General features: G+C 38.1%; 1 protein-coding gene across 10 annotated transcripts in view; it reads right to left on the bottom strand.

The window, feature by feature from the left end:
• IFT46 (intraflagellar transport 46) overlaps window positions 1-19,229 on the bottom strand; it is a 290,653-nt gene that overhangs the window by 4,335 nt on the left and 267,089 nt on the right. For all 10 annotated transcript variants that reach the window (XM_053786703.2, XM_070093004.1, XM_070093012.1 and 7 more), the window contains 4 exons: window positions 18,284-18,452; window positions 10,140-10,274; window positions 4,215-4,327; window positions 2,765-2,892 (listed from right to left, as the gene is read on the bottom strand). In XM_053786703.2, coding sequence (XP_053642678.1) covers window positions 2,765-2,892; window positions 4,215-4,327; window positions 10,140-10,274; window positions 18,284-18,452 — 545 coding nt within the window. The remainder of the gene's footprint in view (window positions 1-2,764; window positions 2,893-4,214; window positions 4,328-10,139; window positions 10,275-18,283; window positions 18,453-19,229) is intronic.

Below are 19,229 nucleotides of genomic sequence, written 5' to 3'. Positions count from 1 at the left end.
TTCATGATTAAAACAAAGTCTACTTAAAACTTATACTTATCATCAATAATTTTGATTTAAATGCCAGTGTCATATGCAAAGCTGGTAACTTAAAATTATAAAAAAAAAAAAAAATAATGTGAAGTGCTAAATCACTTGTAGTTTAGGGCTATAATATTTGCAAATGATTTATAAAATAAAAAGTAAAAGTAAAAAATCTAGCAACCTATAAATAATAAGTAATCTTAATGACATGGATAACTGTTATGATGCAGTAATATGGATAATGATGGGAGGAGGGGATGATGTCGTGGGTAGCAGTGATGCTGGTAATAGTGACAAATTTCAGTTGTTTCAATATGGGGAGAATGAAGAACTCAAAGCAATCACAGAATATAGGCAAACCATCTCGTACAACATGAGAAATGGGTCGGAGGTTTAGCAATAATGTCAGACTTGTAGTTCAGAGGGTCACTTTGTGATGTCTGCACACTTCTGTCAAGACAGCTATTGAATGAATGAATGTGAATGTGTTTCCTGTTTCTTTGGTCACCCTACCTTGGTGATGATGGTCAGTGATACGAAAATAAAGCAAAGGCCAGAAAAATAACCTTTGGATAATGAGAAATAACTCTGGTGATGGTTTATATATATATTATTTTATTAACACATCGGTCATTTCCCAACATGGCAGGGTGGCCCGAGAAAAAAAAACTTCCATCATCATTCAATCCATCACTGTCTTGCCAGAAGCATGCTTACACTAGTTATAAAACTGTAACATTAACACCATTAACACATTAACAGTAGTAGTACCATCTGGTGATGGTGCTACATACTACTGTATTCAAATCACTTGTCCTCTTGCATGTTAAATATTAGCTCCATTCATGGCAGGACATTAGCTGATTTAGCGCTTGGTTTTGATTATAATTCATTCATGGCAGGAGAGAAATCAGAGATTGTTGACTGCCTGTGTGAAGTCAGTAAAGCTTTTAAACTACTGAGAACATCTTAAAATACATGGAATGTACTCTCTGCAATGAAGATGAAATACGGTACCTGGTAATATATACCTGGAAGATACTGGAGGGCCAACTTCCAAATTTACCAGCTACCATAAACACTTATTGGAATGAGAGATATAGGAAGTGTATAATAAATCTAGTGGTATGGTTTGTTTGCAATCGTGTCATTACGATTTCGTGAGTTGTGTTGACGGCTTTGAGGGGACTTGGGCTAAAGTTCGTCACGGCCACGCTACCTAGAGATTCATCTGTAAAAACTTGCATTTGTGGTCACAGTGGTGCCTATGCTAACCTTCCTATGGTGTAGAAATATACCTAGTTGGACAAATAATATTGTGGCTAGCTGGTCCAGTGGCTAACGCGACGGTCTGGAGTTTTGAGACTCTCTGATCGCGGGTTCTATCCCCACCCATGGTATGGTTTGAAAAGCAGAGGTGCCAAATAAACAATGGAACACTCAATATCTGTAGTCCAAGACTAGACTGCTACGAGCAGAGGCTACAAGTAATGTCAGAACTAATGTAGAAGTCTTGAAAAGGAAGCTGGATAACTACCCTTGCAAGTGCCAGATCAACCAGGTTGTGATAGAAATAAATGGTATCAAATACCGACACAGTGGAAATATAAACACACATGCAGTATAATGTGATCCTTTATTGACAACGTTTCACCCACACAGTGGGCTTTTTCAAGTCACACACAGATCTACCTGGGGTGGAAGGTACGGGAGTATTTATAGTCTATGTGGGCGAAACATCAAGAGACCTCCAAACACGTATTTCAGAACACCAATATGCAAGCAGGACTGACGATACAAGGAATGCCTGTGTACAACATCGCAATTCACACAACCATTTAATTAACTACAGAAACTCAAGACTTATCGCCACAGAAGACAACACTCAATACTGAAGAATCCTGGAATCATCGCTTATCTCTATAACCAACAATTTCAACCAGAACAACAGCTTCTATAACATAGCTGAACCACTCGCCAAGAAACTTCTTCATCGCTATCCCACATAAGAACATAGAACACTGCAGAAGGTCTACTCACAACTTGTCCAATATCCCCACCAAGCTACCCAAGACTCTATAACTCCACCCGGGAGATCATCAGATGCAGCATTCTCCACCTGACCTCAACATTCTGAACAAGACTATAAATACTCCCGTACCTTCCACCCCAGGTAGATCTGTGTGTGACTTGAAAAAGCCCACTGTGTGGGTGAAACGTTGTCAATAAAGGATCACATTATACTGCATATGTGTTTATATTTCCAGGTTGTGATAGGCTGGCCAGCAGGCTACTAACAAAAAATAGCTTGTTGAACAGGCACTCAACAAAGCTTGGCCAAAAACCTGGCTGGTAGGATGGTGAGGATAGAGATGGTTGTAGTGGTATGGGAGGTAGGGATTATAGTGCTCATGTGGGTGCCAGAAGTGTGTTGTAACAGTAGGGATGTTGACAATAGTATGGGTGATGTCAGTACTGGTAATGGAAAGAAAGGGTAGTAATTTTGTGTGATGGTTTTGAAAGTAGTTGTAGTAGGTGGTGTGAGAGATGAGGTGTAGGTGTATATGTGAGGCATTATTGCTGAAGTTCATGATGGTACAAGTTGAGAAGAATTAATTAAAAATGATTCAGTGATGATATATAGTAAAGAAGGGTTGATAAGATGCAACTAATTAATTTACTATAGAACCTGAACAACTCTAATATTAACTTGAGAATACGTATAAGTAAAAGTACCAACCACAAATAATATCAACATAGGCAGAAAGATCCAACTGTAAGGCAGCTGTTGGTAAGCTGATTTCCTTTAAAAGTTCTTCAACTTCACCAGGCCATTCTTGCATTAGAGAGTCAATATCAGGCATACGCCTGAAAGACAAACCATGTATTATTCACAAAGTACTTGCATAAAGTAATATATACACAGTAGCACTGACACTATGTCAATCAGAATAATATAAGCAAATCAGATTGATACATGCAATAACTTATGATAAATTTTTAAAGACTATATATGGAAATTCTTAGGCGAATGCTACAGCTGTGTCCTACACTACAACTGAATCTGAAAACCACATGGAGGTCTACTAATATTCTAACATGACTAGAAGTATTATAAAGATTATGCTACATTATTACTTTAACATACCATGAGGTGTGGACTGTATTAAATATATTAATGAGTGAAATAGATACAATAGGTTGATTATTACAATCCTAGGGAATTGTGGTGTTTATGCCTTGTAACCCAACCTACAGCTATGCATGAACTTAACAGTATAGTATATGCCCAAGAGATCATTCCTAAGCAATAAACTGAAAGCAGACACTAGGATTATCCTATGTTGTGTGTTTGGAGTTATTATATAGTCATCTTAAAGTGAAATAGGCTACTGTTTTAAGCTGCCTATATGTGACCATATGTGCCTATATGTGGAACACTCACAGCACAGTGGTGTTCCCTTGTTATTCTATCAATCACAGTTCCTAGGCTACTCCTGTATACAGACTATATCTGTGTACTCTACTTCAGCTTCAGCCACCCAAAATTTCATTAGCTGTCTCTTTCACAAATTATGTATGTTGATGGTATTATTCACCAGTTCACTGGTGCAGCTGGTAGTGCTGCTGTCATACAGAGTTATGGCTTTCATATAGAAATTGGAGCATGCACCAATAACTTTGCCTCTACCCTTCAAACTGAACTGTTTGCCATACTCCTCACACTCAACTGCATCCATGTATCAAAGGTTGACACTCTAATTGTAACTGATTCTTTTTCATCCATAAATGCTCTTAACTTCTTGAGTATCAATGAGCCACAGGAATATTATGAATTATTGTATTTCTCCAAGTGGTAAATACCAGTACAGCAGATGTAATGAGCTAAGAAATAACAATAGAAACAAACTTTATATAGATGTTCAATAATAGATATGATGGGTTTAATCATATCTATCAGTTGATAGTTAAGAGGCATGATAAAAAAAATTGAAGCACCCTTCTCCATAACTCAAATATGTAACTGTCAATAGAAAACTATCAAAAGAGTGAATACACTTCAGTATTTAAAAATAAGCAATCACCTGCCAAAAGAATATGATTGTCATGACCTTCGATAAAATTCTGAAGGCTTTCATAAATTGAACAATACTTTGTTAATGGTTGAATAAATCAATTATGTAACTTACTTGCTATAGTGGACAGTTGGGGGAGGTTTTGTACGGTGCAGTTCACTTATATCCCTCACCCACTTCTCTACAACTTTTGCATTCTTCTCTGCATTTTCAACTGTTTTCACTGACTGCAAAAGATGGAACCATCATACTATTATATAATATACAACTCTGGTAATTACTGTGGTCTGCTAGTAAAGGGCTTATTCAAAGACCACTGTAACAAAAGCAATATATAGCATATTCCAGTAATAAAATAAAACAATAAAGAATATAAAATGCTTAATTATATTTTAAATGAGTTTGGATATTGCAAATATCATGTTAAACCTATAATTAATGGGTAGTTTCACCAAATATTTAAGCAATTATAAATAAGTATCTGCATTTCTTCCTCAAATTCTACAAAATACAGCAATAACAACCACGATAAAATTAAGGGTTGTGAGCATTCAGGCTTTTAAGAATATACGTATAGGAATGCCTAAAAATAGTTACTATTACAATAAATAAGATATGTAAATATGATAAGGACATTCAGGATGCTTTTGTCAAGAAATATCTGGGATATTTGGTGATAAGGAATAATTGCAATACTAACAAGATTCAGGGAATAGTTACTATTACAATATTTTGGATGTATAAACAAGCCTCTATATGGAGCAGGGTAGGAAAATATGATGGGGGATATTCAGGATATTTTTGTCAAGGAATATCTGGGATATTCATTGGTAAGGAAACTCAGAATACTAGAAAGATTCAGGAATATTCAGGATACTTGTGTGATTAAGAATATTCAGGATACAGAGGAACAGGGGATATTTAGTATTTATTTAGGCAGTATAAGAACATAAGAACATAAGAACGAAGGAACACTGCAGAAGGCCTACTGGCCCATGCGAGGCAGGTCCAAGTCCCTACCGGCTTAAGCCAATGCACCCAACCTAGTCAGGTCAGGTCACATTGACTTAAGGGAGGAACACGGCAACCGACCTGTTAGCACAAGCTATCAGGTCCAACTCACACCCACCCACATCTACTCATGTATTTATCCAACCTATTTTTAAAGCTACACAACGTTCTGGCCTCTATAACGGTACTTGGGAGTTTGTTCCACTCATCCACAACTCTATTACCAAACCAGTACTTTCCTATATCCCTCCTGAATCTGAATTTTTCCAACTTAAAACCATTGCTGCGAGTCCTGTCTAGGCTAGATATTTTCAGCACACTATTTACATCCCCTTTATTTATTCCTGTCTTCCACTTATAAACCTCAATCATATCCCCCCTAATTCTACGTCTTTCTAGAGAGTGCAGTTTCAGGGCCCTTAGTCTATCCTCATAGGGAAGGTTTCTGATACATGGGATCATCTTTGTCATCCTCCTTTGTACATTTTCCAGAGAATTTATATCCATTCTGTAATACGGTGACCAAAACTGTGCAGCATAATCTAAATGAGGCCTAACCAAGGATGTATAGAGTTGAAGAACAACCTGAGGACTCCTATTATTTATGCTTCTTGATATGAAGCCAAGGATTCTATTAGCTTTATTGCGAACACTTATGCACTGTTGTCTTGGTTTCAGATTACTGCTAACCAGAACTCCTAAATCTTTTTCGCAATCCGTAATATTAAGATCTACATTATTTAGTTTATATGTGGCATGGTTATTGTCCTGTCCAACATTTAGAACTTTGCATTTGTCTATATTAAACTGCATCTGCCACTTCTCCGACCACTGCATCAGTCTATTCAAATCTTCCTGGAGTGCTCGAATGTCCTCGTCAGAATGAATTCGACGGCCTATTTTGGTGTCATCGGCAAACTTGCCGATGTCGCTCTTTATGCCCTCATCTATGTCGTTTATGTAGATTGTGAACAGCAGGGGGCCCAACACTGACCCCTGTGGAACACCGCTCGTGACGCTTCCCCACTCTGATTTCTCCCCATTTATGCAAACTCTCTGCTGCCTATTTGTCAACCATGCCTCTATCCAGGAAAAAATTTCTCCTCCTATTCCATGTGCTTTAATTTTCCTCAATAGTCTCTGATGTGGGACCCTGTCAAAAGCCTTACTGAAGTCCATATACACAATATCATATTCATTACCATGATCTACCTCCTCAAATACCTTAGTGAAAAAAGTTAATAAATTCGTAAGGCAGGAACGCCCCTTTGTAAAACCATGCTGAGATTCGTTGATTAATTTATGCTTTTCAAGGTGGCTACGAACTGCCTCGGCAATTATTGATTCCATAAATTTTCCCACTATGGAGGTTAGGCTTATTGGTCTATAGTTCGAAGCTAAGGACCTGTCACCTGTTTTGAAAATAGGTATCACATTTGCCATTTTCCACTTATCTGGCACCATGCCAGTTTGTAGTGATATGTTGAAAAGATTAGCCAAAGGTGTGCTAAGCTCCTCCTTACATTCCTTTAGAACCCTTGCATACAGTTCATCAGGGCCTGGGGATTTGTTAGGTTTTAATTTATCTATTTGCCTAAGGACCATGTCACTTGTGACCCTAATAGTGCACAGTTTATTATCGTCCTGTTCTACATAATTTATCATTACTGGAATATCGCTGGTATCCTCCTGTGTAAAAACTGAGAGGAAGTATGTGTTAAAAATTCTACACATTTCCTTATCACTGTCAGTGAGCTGACCCGAGGAACTTTTGAGTGGGCCTATCTTGTCCCTGATCTTACTTCTGTATACCTGAAAGAATCCTTTTGGGTTAGTCTTCGATTCTCTTGCAACTTTAACCTCATAATCTCTATTTGCTTTTCTAATTCCCTTTTTTATTTCTCTCTTTAACTGAATATATCGATTTCTTAATTGCCCCTCTCCTCTTTTGATTTGCCTATATATGCCTCTCTTTTGACCAATCAGATATTTTAATCTATTGTTCATCCATTTAGGATCATTTTTGTTTGATCTGATTTCCCTATTTGGAACATAATTTGACTGAGCAGCTAGAACTATGCCCTGGAAAGCATCATATCGGCAACCATCACCACCTACCTGACCCCTAGTCAGGTCATTCCAGTTCAGCCCACCTAAGTAATTTTTCAGTCCTATGAAATCAGCCAAGCGAAAGTCAGGGACGGAGACTTGATTGCCATTATTAGGGGAATTCCATGATATGTTAAAACTGAGTGATTTGTGATCACTCTCCCCAAGCTCATCATTAACCTCAAGATTATTAATTAGTGTTTCCCTACTGGCAAGAACCAAGTCAAGGAGGTTATTTCCCCTAGTTGGCTCTGTCACAAACTTTTTAAAAATCAATCCTGGATCGTATCAAGAAAGTCACCCGACTCTAAATTTCCTGTCAAATTGCTCCAGTCAATCTGTCTATAGTTGAAATCTCCCATTAGCACAACATTTTCGTATGTAGATGCCTTACGAATTTCGTCCCATAGAAGTTTACTGCACTCCCTATCAAGATTTGGGGCCCTGTAAATCACACCCAAAATTAGTTTTTCTCGGCCCTCGAGAAGCTGTAACCAAACAGATTCAGTGGCTGACGCTTCTAATTTAATATCTTGTCTAACACAACAATTTAAATTGTCTCTGACATACATCGCTACTCCACCACCTTTCCTGTTGACCCTGTCAGTGTGGAATAATTTATAGCCTTGTATGTGACATTCAGAGGGCATCTCTCTATCTTTCAGATTGAGCCAGGTCTCTGTTATAGCAATAATATCTATGTTTCCTGCACTTGCAATTAATCTTAGCTCATCTATCTTATTTCTAACACTCCTGCTATTAGTATAGTAAACCTTAAGGGAGCTAGTCCCTTGCTGCCCTCTGCTGTCCCCCTTTGTTTGCTGACCTGTTCTATTGTCTTTATTTATAACTTCATGCTGAATGCCTTTTATACATTTACTGTTTCCAACCCTAGTGTTGCAACCTGCTTGTTTCCCACACACACCCATACCTCTATCTTCCATCAGTTTAAAATCATAGGCATTTCACCAATGGCCTTCTCAATCGAGTCTGCAAGTGCTACCACCCCTGCCCCAGAGAGATGAACCCCATCCCTTGCATACATATCATGTTTGCCATAAAAGTTGTTCCAGTTGTCAATGAATGGGATTGCAAGTTCCTTGCAGTATCTGTCTAGCCAGCAATTTACACCAATTGCCCTAGACAACCATTCATTTCCTACTCCCCTTCTAGGCAAGATGCTACATATGATTGGGATCCCTCCCTTAGACTTAATGAAATCTATAGCTGACCTGTACTTATCTAGCAGCTCTTCTCTCCTACCCTTCCCAATATCATTTCCACCAGCACTGAGACAGATAATGGGCTTGTTCCCATTACCTGACATGATATTATCCAGTCTGTTGACAATGTCCCCAACACCAGCTCCAGGGAAGCACACTCTATCTCTCATCTTCTTATTCCTATTACAAAAAGCACGATCAACATATCTTACCTGAGAGTCACCAACCACAAGAATGCGCTTACCTTCATTAGCAGGGGCAGTAGTACCCTTACCTTCACTGGCCACTGAAGTACATTCATCCTGGAGAACAGAGAAGCGATTTCCTACCTTCAGATCTGCACTCTTAACTTTCCTTACTCTGATGCGCCTCCCATTACTGTGAACAACTCGCCACTTGTAGCAGGTGCTGGGCTGCACCTCACTGCTGGTAGCCGTTGCTACCACCCCACCTACAGCCTCCTCACAGTGAGAGACAGACTGCACCTCACTGCTAGAAGCCTCATTCCCCACATCTCCAACCACCTCACACTCTCTCCCAGGCCCATTGAGGTGGACCTTCAGCCTCCTAATCTCCTCCTGGAGAAGCAAGACCTCCTCCTTCAACTCTCCAACCTCAGCTTTTAAAACACTGTAGAAGCAAGCCATGCTTTGTAACCGTCCACGCTAATCCCCAAGCAGCTCAGGGTCTGTGACCTCACGTGACGACTGACCACTGAACACTCTAGTTTCTAGAACATTCTCTGATGTACAGTAGTACAAGATGAAAATGAGCACATCTGATTTGTATGTTAAAACAAAGTTTTACATAAAACCAGTGTGTTTGAGTGTATTAGCCACATAGGTAATGTGATTTCATAACGGCAATACACTAGCTGATAGTAATTAGATGCAATTTTGGGCTATCACTTTTCCATATTATCCTGTAACTTGCTTTCTGTAAACTTCTTACTAGGGCCTCAGACTTCTTTCTGTCAGTCCAGTATCTTCCTCAAAGGTTTTTCAAATTTTGGAAATGTATTCAGTAGAGGCATGACATTATCATTTAGAGCAGAGTAGGGCTCTGTTTGTACAGTAGGTTAGGTTCCAGGCTACTGCTGTAAAGTGAATTATAGACTTTTTTTTACTTTCAAATGCATATAAAAGTCTGTTAACATGTTTACACTATCATATATTAAGTGAGTAATATAGTTAGGCCTAAAATATGAATATACAGTACACACATCACTGACCTTAAAATATTTTCATCCTTAGCTTATAGTGAGTGGTGACTATATTTACTGTAGGAAGTCTGAATAAATGAAGAATGGGTATAAATGAAAACAGATGTTTTAGCAAAACCACTTTATTAGCAAAATGCTGTAAAGCGAAGTGCTGCAAAGTGGGGCCTGCCTGCCTGCCTGTACAGTACACACATTACTTACCTAAAAATATTTTAGTCCTTAGTTAATAATGAGTGGTGACTATATTTATTATAAGAAATCTGAATAAATGAAGAATGGTTATAACTGAAAACTGCTGTATGAGTGAAACACTGTAAAGCAAAAAGCTGTGAAGTGGGGCCTGCCTGTATTAAAATTGAGAATATTGCTAATTATAACCAATTCCCTCATCTTCCCCTGCTGTATGTTGTTTCACCACATCAACACCTTATCATCTACAAATTGTGATAAGGAAGACTGTTGCTGGTATCTTACCGTGCTTTTGGCAGTTGTGTGTTTTGCCAAGGCCCGGAGCTGAAGATCTAACACGGTTGCATCACTCTGGCGGGCACTTGGCTCATCTAAAACTTCAAGACCCACAAGGGTTGGCTTGTTATCTGGTGGTGGGATCTGTGCAAATAAAATATGAATTCAGGACATAACTGAGGTCTGGTCTGCTTACTGTGACCCCCACCCTCTTTTTCAAGGTATAGCTAAAAGAACAGGTTGGGGCTGGTACTGTGGTGCATTTCATTTTCCTTAGAAGAGTGATGACAGATTTTATACCATGAGGGCCATTCACTTTTTCTACTCAATTTACAAATACTTTGTAAATAATGATAATAATAATGATAATAATAATAATAATAATAATAATAATAATAATAATAATAATAATAAAATTTAATAATAATAAGTAATTTAGGATTCTGTTATTTTTGAGCTCTTGTTCTTTCAAGAAATTCACAAGTACTCACATGCAACACCAACGATAAAGACGAAACACATCTATTCATGCTCTCAACTGAGATTTACAAGCATGAATAGATTCCTGATTCTAAACAGACACTGGCAATCTGTTGAACAACCTAGGAGCTACTTAGGAAAAGGCTCTTTCTGGGGATGATTTCTCCCCAACAGCACAAGTTTCATTCAGTCTAAGAGAGCCTCAACAATTCGCAGAAACATTCCCAAGCCTGATGCAAAAGGTACAAACACAGCAAGATACTTTGGGCTCATTAAATTTAATAGATTTAAATGTTAATAAACAGAGTTTAAATTCAACTCTTGCCTTGAGCTCATACAAGGATAAGCCATTAACAAACAGTAAACAATACCAGTCCAAGAGAAGTCCCAAGAAATGCCACAGGACAAAGGAAATGGGTCAAATAGAGAATCATGGACTACTATATACTTGATATGACCGAGCAGAAAGATGCAACTTCAGAAGCAACAATGCAGTATCCCTAAGGCCACAGCCAAAAAGACCACTTATCAGCTATCCATGATCAATAGTATAAAATACAACTGAGAGATCTAACAAAATTAGCAGTGACTTGTATTTTAAACAGGTGTTCAGTACTAAATCATTCTAAAATTTACACAAAGTTGTCTCAGTTGAATGAAATAATCTATACACACACTGAACACAGGGTAAAATGTTATATCACTCCAGAAAAAGAACCAACTGATCAAAAATATAAGAACAGAAACAAGATGATAATTTGATATGTTTTATGAATCACAGGAAGGCTTCTTGAAAAGCAGGAACCAAAGTTCCCTTCACTGACTGTGGAAAACATCCACTTTGATAACAGCATTTGATCAAAACAGCTATAAAAGAAAAAGCACTTTCATGTGTGGGCAAGATCTTTGAAACACTTGTAGGATTTAATGCACAGTATGTCTCTTAGAATCCTTGATATACCCTAGAAACTTCTCCTCGCCAACTAGAGAAAACTGAGAAAAGGTAATCTGTGACATATTATGAGCTTCTTGAATTGAATCTAAAGTCCAGATGAGGCTAGCTGAAAAGCAGAATCAGAGGTAGGCAAAGGAGGTTAAGATACATGACCAGGCAGTTCATTCAGATGGGTGAGCAGGAGCCCCTGATTTCCACAAGATTCAATTTTTCTCCTGTAGTAGTCTATCTTACAAGGCAATACCCTGTTTGTTACTGCTCTATGAGCTTCTACACAATCAAACTATGATTCAGGAGTATGAAATCTATGCCATCGATGCTCAGCACTCCTATAAGACTTATGGAGCTAGGCAACAGAGAAATCATACCACAAGGCAAAGTCATAAATCAAGATCCTCCTAGTGATCAAAGGACAGAATCTACCAGTCACAGCCACAAATATCTCATCATGAATCTTTGCTGACTGGTCTACAGATAGTGCAGATGCAGTCATCTTGCCTACAGCATCTCTTACCACCACATCAACCTGGTCCACCTCAAAGCTTCTATAATTACAGAAAGACAGTATGTGCTCACATGAAGACACCACTGAGAGATCAAAAAATGTAACCATACTATGATCAGACACAGTAACAAGACCACACACCAAAAAGCATGACAAATGAATCTGATTTACATCACGCTTTATATAGTGCACAATGCTCATTCTGCAGCAATTAAATAGTGCTCACTTTTGCAAGGTGATTATCACATCTTCAGAGTAAAATATTTAAAATTAATTCCATATCATTTACTGCATTTTCCTTTCTGGACTATTAGTGACTTATGCTTATTGCACAAGGAACCCAAAATTTTATAAAGCAAAGTACCAACGAGGGAGAATATAATATATATTTTTTTTTTTCAACAAGTTGGCCGTCTCCCACCGAGGCAGGGTGACCCAAAAAAGAAAGAAAATCCCCAAAAAGAAAATGCTTTCATCATCATTCAACACTTTCACCACACTCACACATAATCACTGTTTTAGAAGAGGTGCTCAGAATACAACAGTTTAGAAACATATACATATAAAGATACACAACATATCCCTCCAAACTGCCAATATCCCAAACCCCTCCTTTAAAGTGCAGGCATTGTACTTCCCATTTCCAGGACTCAAGTCCGACTATATGAAAATAACCGGTTTCCCTGAATCCCTTCACTAAATATTACCCTGCTCACACTCCAACAGATCGTCAGGTCCCAAGTACCATTCGTCTCCATTCACTCCTATCTAACACGCTCACGTACGCTTGCTGGAAGTCCAAGCCCCTTGCCCACAAAACCTCCTTTTCCCCCTCCCTCCAACCCTTTCGAGGACGACCCCTACCTCGCCTTCCTTTCCCTATAGATTTATATGCTTTCCATGTCATTCTACTTTGATCCATTCTCTCTAAATGACCAAACTACCTCAACAACCCCTCTTCTGCCCTCTGACTAATACTTTTATTAACTCCACACCTTTTCCTAATTTCCACACTCCGAATTTTCTGCATAATATTTACACCACACACTGCCCTTAGACAGGACATCTCCACTGCCTCCAACCGTCTCCTCGCTGCTGCATTTACCACCCAAGCTTCACACCCATATAAGAGTGTTGGTACTACTATACTTTCATACATTCCCTTCTTTGCCTCCATAGATAACGTTTTTTGACTCCACATATACCTCAATGCACCACTCACCTTTTTTCCCTCATCAATTCTATGATTAACCTCATCCTTCATAAATCCATCTGCTGACACGTCAACTCCCAAGTATCTGAAAACATTTACTTCTTCCATACTCCTCCTCCCCAATTTGATATCCAATTTTTCTTTATCTAAATCATTTGATACCCTCATCACCTTACTCTTTTCTATGTTCACTTTCAACTTTCTACCTTTACACACATTCCCAAACTCATCCACTAACCTTTGCAATTTTTCTTTAGAATCTCCCATAAGCACAGTATCATCAGCAAAAAGTAACTGTGTTAATTCCCATTTTGAATTTGATTCCCCATAATTTAATCCCACCCCTCTCCCCAACACCCTAGCATTTACTTCTTTTACAACCCCATCTATAAATATATTAAACAACCATGGTGACATTACACATCCCTGTCTAAGACCTACTTTTACCGGGAAGTAGTCTCCCTCTCTTCTACACACCCTAACCTGAGCTTCACTATCCTCATAAAAACTCTTTACAGCATTAAGTAACTTACCACCTATTCCATATACTTGCAACATCTGCCACATTGCTCCCCTATCCACTCTATCATATGCCTTTTCTAAATCCATAAATGCAATAAAAACTTCCCTACCTTTATCTAAATACTGTTCACATATATGCTTCAATGTAAACACTTGATCTACACATCCCCTACCCACTCTGAAACCTCCTTGCTCATCCGCAATCCTACATTCTGTCTTACCTCTAATTCTTTCAATTATAACCCTACCATACACTTTTCCTGGTATACTCAATAAACTTATTCCTCTATAATTTTTACAATCTCTTTTGTCCCCTTTCCCTTTTTATAAAGGGACTATACATGCTCTCCGCCAATCCCTAGGTACCTTCCCCTCTTTCATACATTTATTAAACAAAAGTACCAACCACTCCAACACTATATCCCCCCCTGCTTTTAACATTTCTGTCATGATCCCATCAGTTCCAGCTGCTTTACCCCCTTTCATTCTACGTAATGCCTCACGTACCTCCCCCACACTTACATTCTGCTCTTCTTCACTCCTAAAAGATGGTATACCTCCCTGACCAGTGCATGAAATTACCACCTCCCTTTCTTCCTCAACATTTAAAAGTTCCTCAAAATATTCTCGCCATCTACCTAATACCTCCCTCTCCCCATCTACTAACTCCCCTACTCTGTTTTTAACTGACAAATCCATACTTTCCCTAGGCTTTCTTAACTTGTTTAAATATAATATATATGCTAATATATATATATATATATATATATATATATATATATATATATATATATATATATATATATATATATATATATATATATATATATATATATATATAAAAAATATATATATATAATATATATATATATATATATATATATATATATATATATATATATATATATATATATATATATATATATATATATATATATATATATTATAAATATATATTTTTTTATTATCACACTGGCCGATTCCCACCAAGGCAGGGTGGCCCGAAAAAGAAAAACTTTCACCATCATTCACTCCATCACTGTCTTGCCAGAAGGGTGCTTTACACTACAGTTTTTAAACTGCAACATTAACACCCCTCCTTCAGAGTGCAGGCACTGTACTTCCCATCTCCAGGACTCAAGTCCGGCCTGCCGGTTTCCCTGAACCCCTTCATAAATGTTACTTTGCTCACACTCCAACAGCACATCAAGTATTAAAAACCATTTGTCTCCATTCACTCCTATCAAACACGCTCACGCATGCCTGCTGGAAGTCCAAGCCCCTCGCACACAAAACCTCCTTTACCCCCTCCCTCCAACCTTTCCTAGGCCGACCCCTACCCTGCCTTCCTTCCACTACAGACTGATACACTCTTGAAGTTATTCTGTTTCGCTCCATTCTCTCCACATGTCCGAACCACCTCAACAACCCTTCCTCAGCCCTCTGGACAACAGTTTTGGTAATCCCGCACCTCCTCCTAACTTCCAAACTACGAATTCTCTGCATTATATTCACACCACACATTGCTCTCAGACATGACATCTCCACTGCCTCCAGCCTTCTCCTCGCTGCAACATTCATCACCCATGCTTCACACCCATATAAGAGCGTTGGTAAAACTATACTCTCATACATTCCCCTCTTTGCCTCCAAGGACAAAGTTCTTTGTCTCCACAGACTCCTAAGTGCACCACTCACCCTTTTCCCCTCATCAATTCTATGATTCACCTCATCTTTCATAGACCCATCCGCTGACACGTCCACTCCCAAATATCTGAATACATTCACCTCCTCCATACTCTCTCCCTCCAATCTGATATCCAATCTTTCATCACCTAATCTTTTTGTTATCCTCATAACCTTACTCTTTCCTGTATTCACTTTCAATTTCTTCTTTTGCACACCCTACCAAATTCATCCACCAATCTCTGCAACTTCTCTTCAGAATCTCCCAAGAGCACAGTGTCATCAGCAAAGAGCAACTGTGACAACTCCCACTTTATGTGTAATTCTTTATCTTTTAACTCCACGCTTCTTGGCAAGACCTTCGCATTTACTTCTCTTACAACCCCATCTATAAATATATTAAACAACCACGGTGACATCACACATCCTTGTCTAAGGCCTACTTTTACTGGGAAATAATTTCCCTCTTTCCTACATACTCTAACTTGAGCCTCACTATCCTCGTAAAAACTCTTCACTGCTTTCAGTAACCTACCTCCTACACCATACACCTGCAACATCTGCCACATTGCCTCCCTATCCACCCTGTCATACGCCTTTTCCCAATCCATAAATGCCACAAAGACCTCTTTAGCCTTATCTAAATACTGTTCACTTATATGTTTCACTGTAAACACCTGGTCCACACACCCCCTACCTTTCCTAAAGCCTCCTTGTTCATCTTCTATCCTATTCTCTGTCTTACTCTTAATTCTTTCAATAATAACTCTACCATACACTTTGCCAGGTATACTCAACAGACTCATCCCCCTATAATTTTTGCATTCTCTTTTATCCCCTTTGCCTTTATACAAAGGAACTATGCATGCTCTCTGCCAATCCCTAGGTACCTTACCCTCTTCCATACATTTATTAAATAATTGCACCAACCACTCCAAAACTATATCCCCACCTGCTTTTAACATTTCTATCTTTATCCCATCAATCCCGGCTGCCTTACTCCCTTTCATTTTACCTACTGCCTCACGAACTTCCCCCACACTCACAACTGGCTCTTCCTCACTCCTACAAGATGTTGTTCCTCCTTGCCCTATACACGAAATCACAGCTTCCCTATCTTCATCAACATTTAACAATTCCTCAAAATATTCCCTCCATCTTCCCAATACCTCTAGCTCTCCATTTAATAACTCTCCTCTCCTATTTTTAACTGACAAATCCATTTGTTCTCTAGGCTTTCTTAACTTGTTAATCTCACTCCAAAACTTTTTCTTATTTTCAACAAAATTTGTTGATAACATCTCACCCACTCTCTCATTTGCTCTCTTTTTACATTGCTTCACCACTCTCTTAACCTCTCTCTTTTTCTCCATATACTCTTCCCTCCTTGCATCACTTCTACTTTGTAAAATCTTCTCATATGCTAAATTTTTCTCCCTTACTACTCTCTTCACATCATCATTCCACCAATTGCTCCTCTTCCCTCCTGCACCCACTTTCCTGTAACCACAAACTTCTGCTGAACACTCTAACACTACATTTTTAAACCTACCCCATACCTCTTCGACCCCATTGCCTATGCTCTCATTAGCCCATCTATCCTCCAATAGCTGTTTATATCTTACCCTAACTGCCTCCTCTTTTAGTTTATAAACCTTCACCTCTCTCTTCCCTGATGCTTCTATTCTCCTTGTATCCCATATATATACATATATATATATTATATATATATATATGTATATGTATATATGTATATATATATGTATATATATATGTATATATATATATGTATATATATATGTATATATATATATGTATATATATATATATATATATATATATATATATATATATATATATATATATATATATATATATATATATATATATATATACATGTATATTTCTTTCTTTCTTTCAACACACCGGCTGTATCCCACCGAGGCGGGGTGGCCCAAAAGGAAAAACGAAAGTTTCTCCTTTTACATTTAGTAATATATACAGAAGAGGTTACTAGCCCCTTGCTCCCGGCATTTTAGTCGCCTCTTACAACACGCATGGCTTACGGAGGAAGAATTCTGTTCCACTTCCCCATGGAGATAAGAGGAAATAAACAAGAATAAGAACTAGAAAGAAAATAGAAGAAAACCCAGAGGGGTGTGTATATATGTGCTTGTACATGTATGTGTAGTGTGACCTAAGTGTAAGTAGAAGTAGCAAGACGTACCTGAAATCTTGCATGTTCATGAGACAGAAAAAAGGACACCAGCAATCCTACCATCATGTAAAACAATTACAGGCTTTCGTTTTACACTCACTTGGCAGGACGGTAGTACCTCCCTGGGCGGTTGCTGTCTACCAACCTACTACCTATATATATATATATATATATATACATACATAGATATATATATATACATATATATATATATATATATATATATATATATATATTTATTCATATACATGTATATGAATATATATATATATGTATATGCATATATATATGCATATATATATGCATATATATATGCATATATATATGCATATATATATGCATATATATATGCATATATATATGCATATGTATATGCATATATAATATATATGCTAATATATATTTTCAAGTAAACCCTTACAACTAGGGATGTGCCGAAGTATTGGTACTGGTGGTATCTGTTGATTATGATGATATCAGCATTGGCCTCCAATTGAATATTAGTATCAGCAAAAATTTAGGCATCATCCCACCCCTACTCACAACATAAATAAAATTACATGAATATACATACCTTGATGAAAGCATCAATATCACCCACAGCAGGGATGTAGTCAGGAATATAAGGTCTGAGGCGGTGCTCCAATTCAATGCCCTGAGGTGTGTAACGAGTGATATAGGAAAATAATTCTGAAATTTCAGAGCTGACACTGAGATGCTCATAGTCAGCTGGATCATAGGCTCTGTAAAAGAAAAGAAAACCAATCAGTTAGGCTTATTTCCTGTGAAGTCCTTTGTTTCTGATCCAAAGGATATGACTCACAACAGTCAGCTAACTCCCAAGTACCTAATGCTAGGTGTAAGGAAGCACTTCAAACACCACCACCAGCCCGGGGATAAAAACTGGGTTCTGCAGTTGTGAGCCATGAGCTGTAAGATTTATCCCCTGCCTTAAGAATGCAAAACAAATCAGAAAAAAATTAACTATCCAAGAAAATTTCCAAATCAGTAGGCATCATTTCTAAGATACCATACTATGTACCACAAACAATACTCCTTACCCTATACCACTCTTTAATATATCCATACCTCACCTATGGTATTTGTGCCCGGGGATCAACCACAGCCAACCACCTTAAACCTCTAATAACCCAACAAAAACTGCTGTGCAGATGATTACCAGCTCCTATGGTAGACAGCACACCCCACAACTTTTCAAAAGCCTGAACTTGCTAAATATACAAGACATACACTTATATTATTGTGCCTACTACATATACAGAACATTAAACTCCCCTATTAACTCTCCACTTCAACTTCTAGTTGATAGTTAAACAGAATGCACAGTCACAATACAAGGCATAAGGCACTCTCTGATGTCCCTTGTGTCAGTCTCACATTATGCAAAAATGCAATGCACATAAAGGGCCCAAAGATCTGGAACTCACTACCTGAACAGGTAAAGGATCCCCTGACTACTTATAAATTTTGGACTTTGCTTAAAAATCATCTCATCTCTC

The sequence above is a fragment of the Cherax quadricarinatus genome, chromosome 41, assembly GCF_038502225.1.
Source record: "Cherax quadricarinatus isolate ZL_2023a chromosome 41, ASM3850222v1, whole genome shotgun sequence".
In the NCBI taxonomy this organism is placed as follows: Eukaryota; Metazoa; Arthropoda; class Malacostraca; order Decapoda; family Parastacidae; genus Cherax; species Cherax quadricarinatus.
Note: the sequence above shows the minus strand (reverse complement) of the source record. Positions and strands in the feature narration are given on the sequence as shown.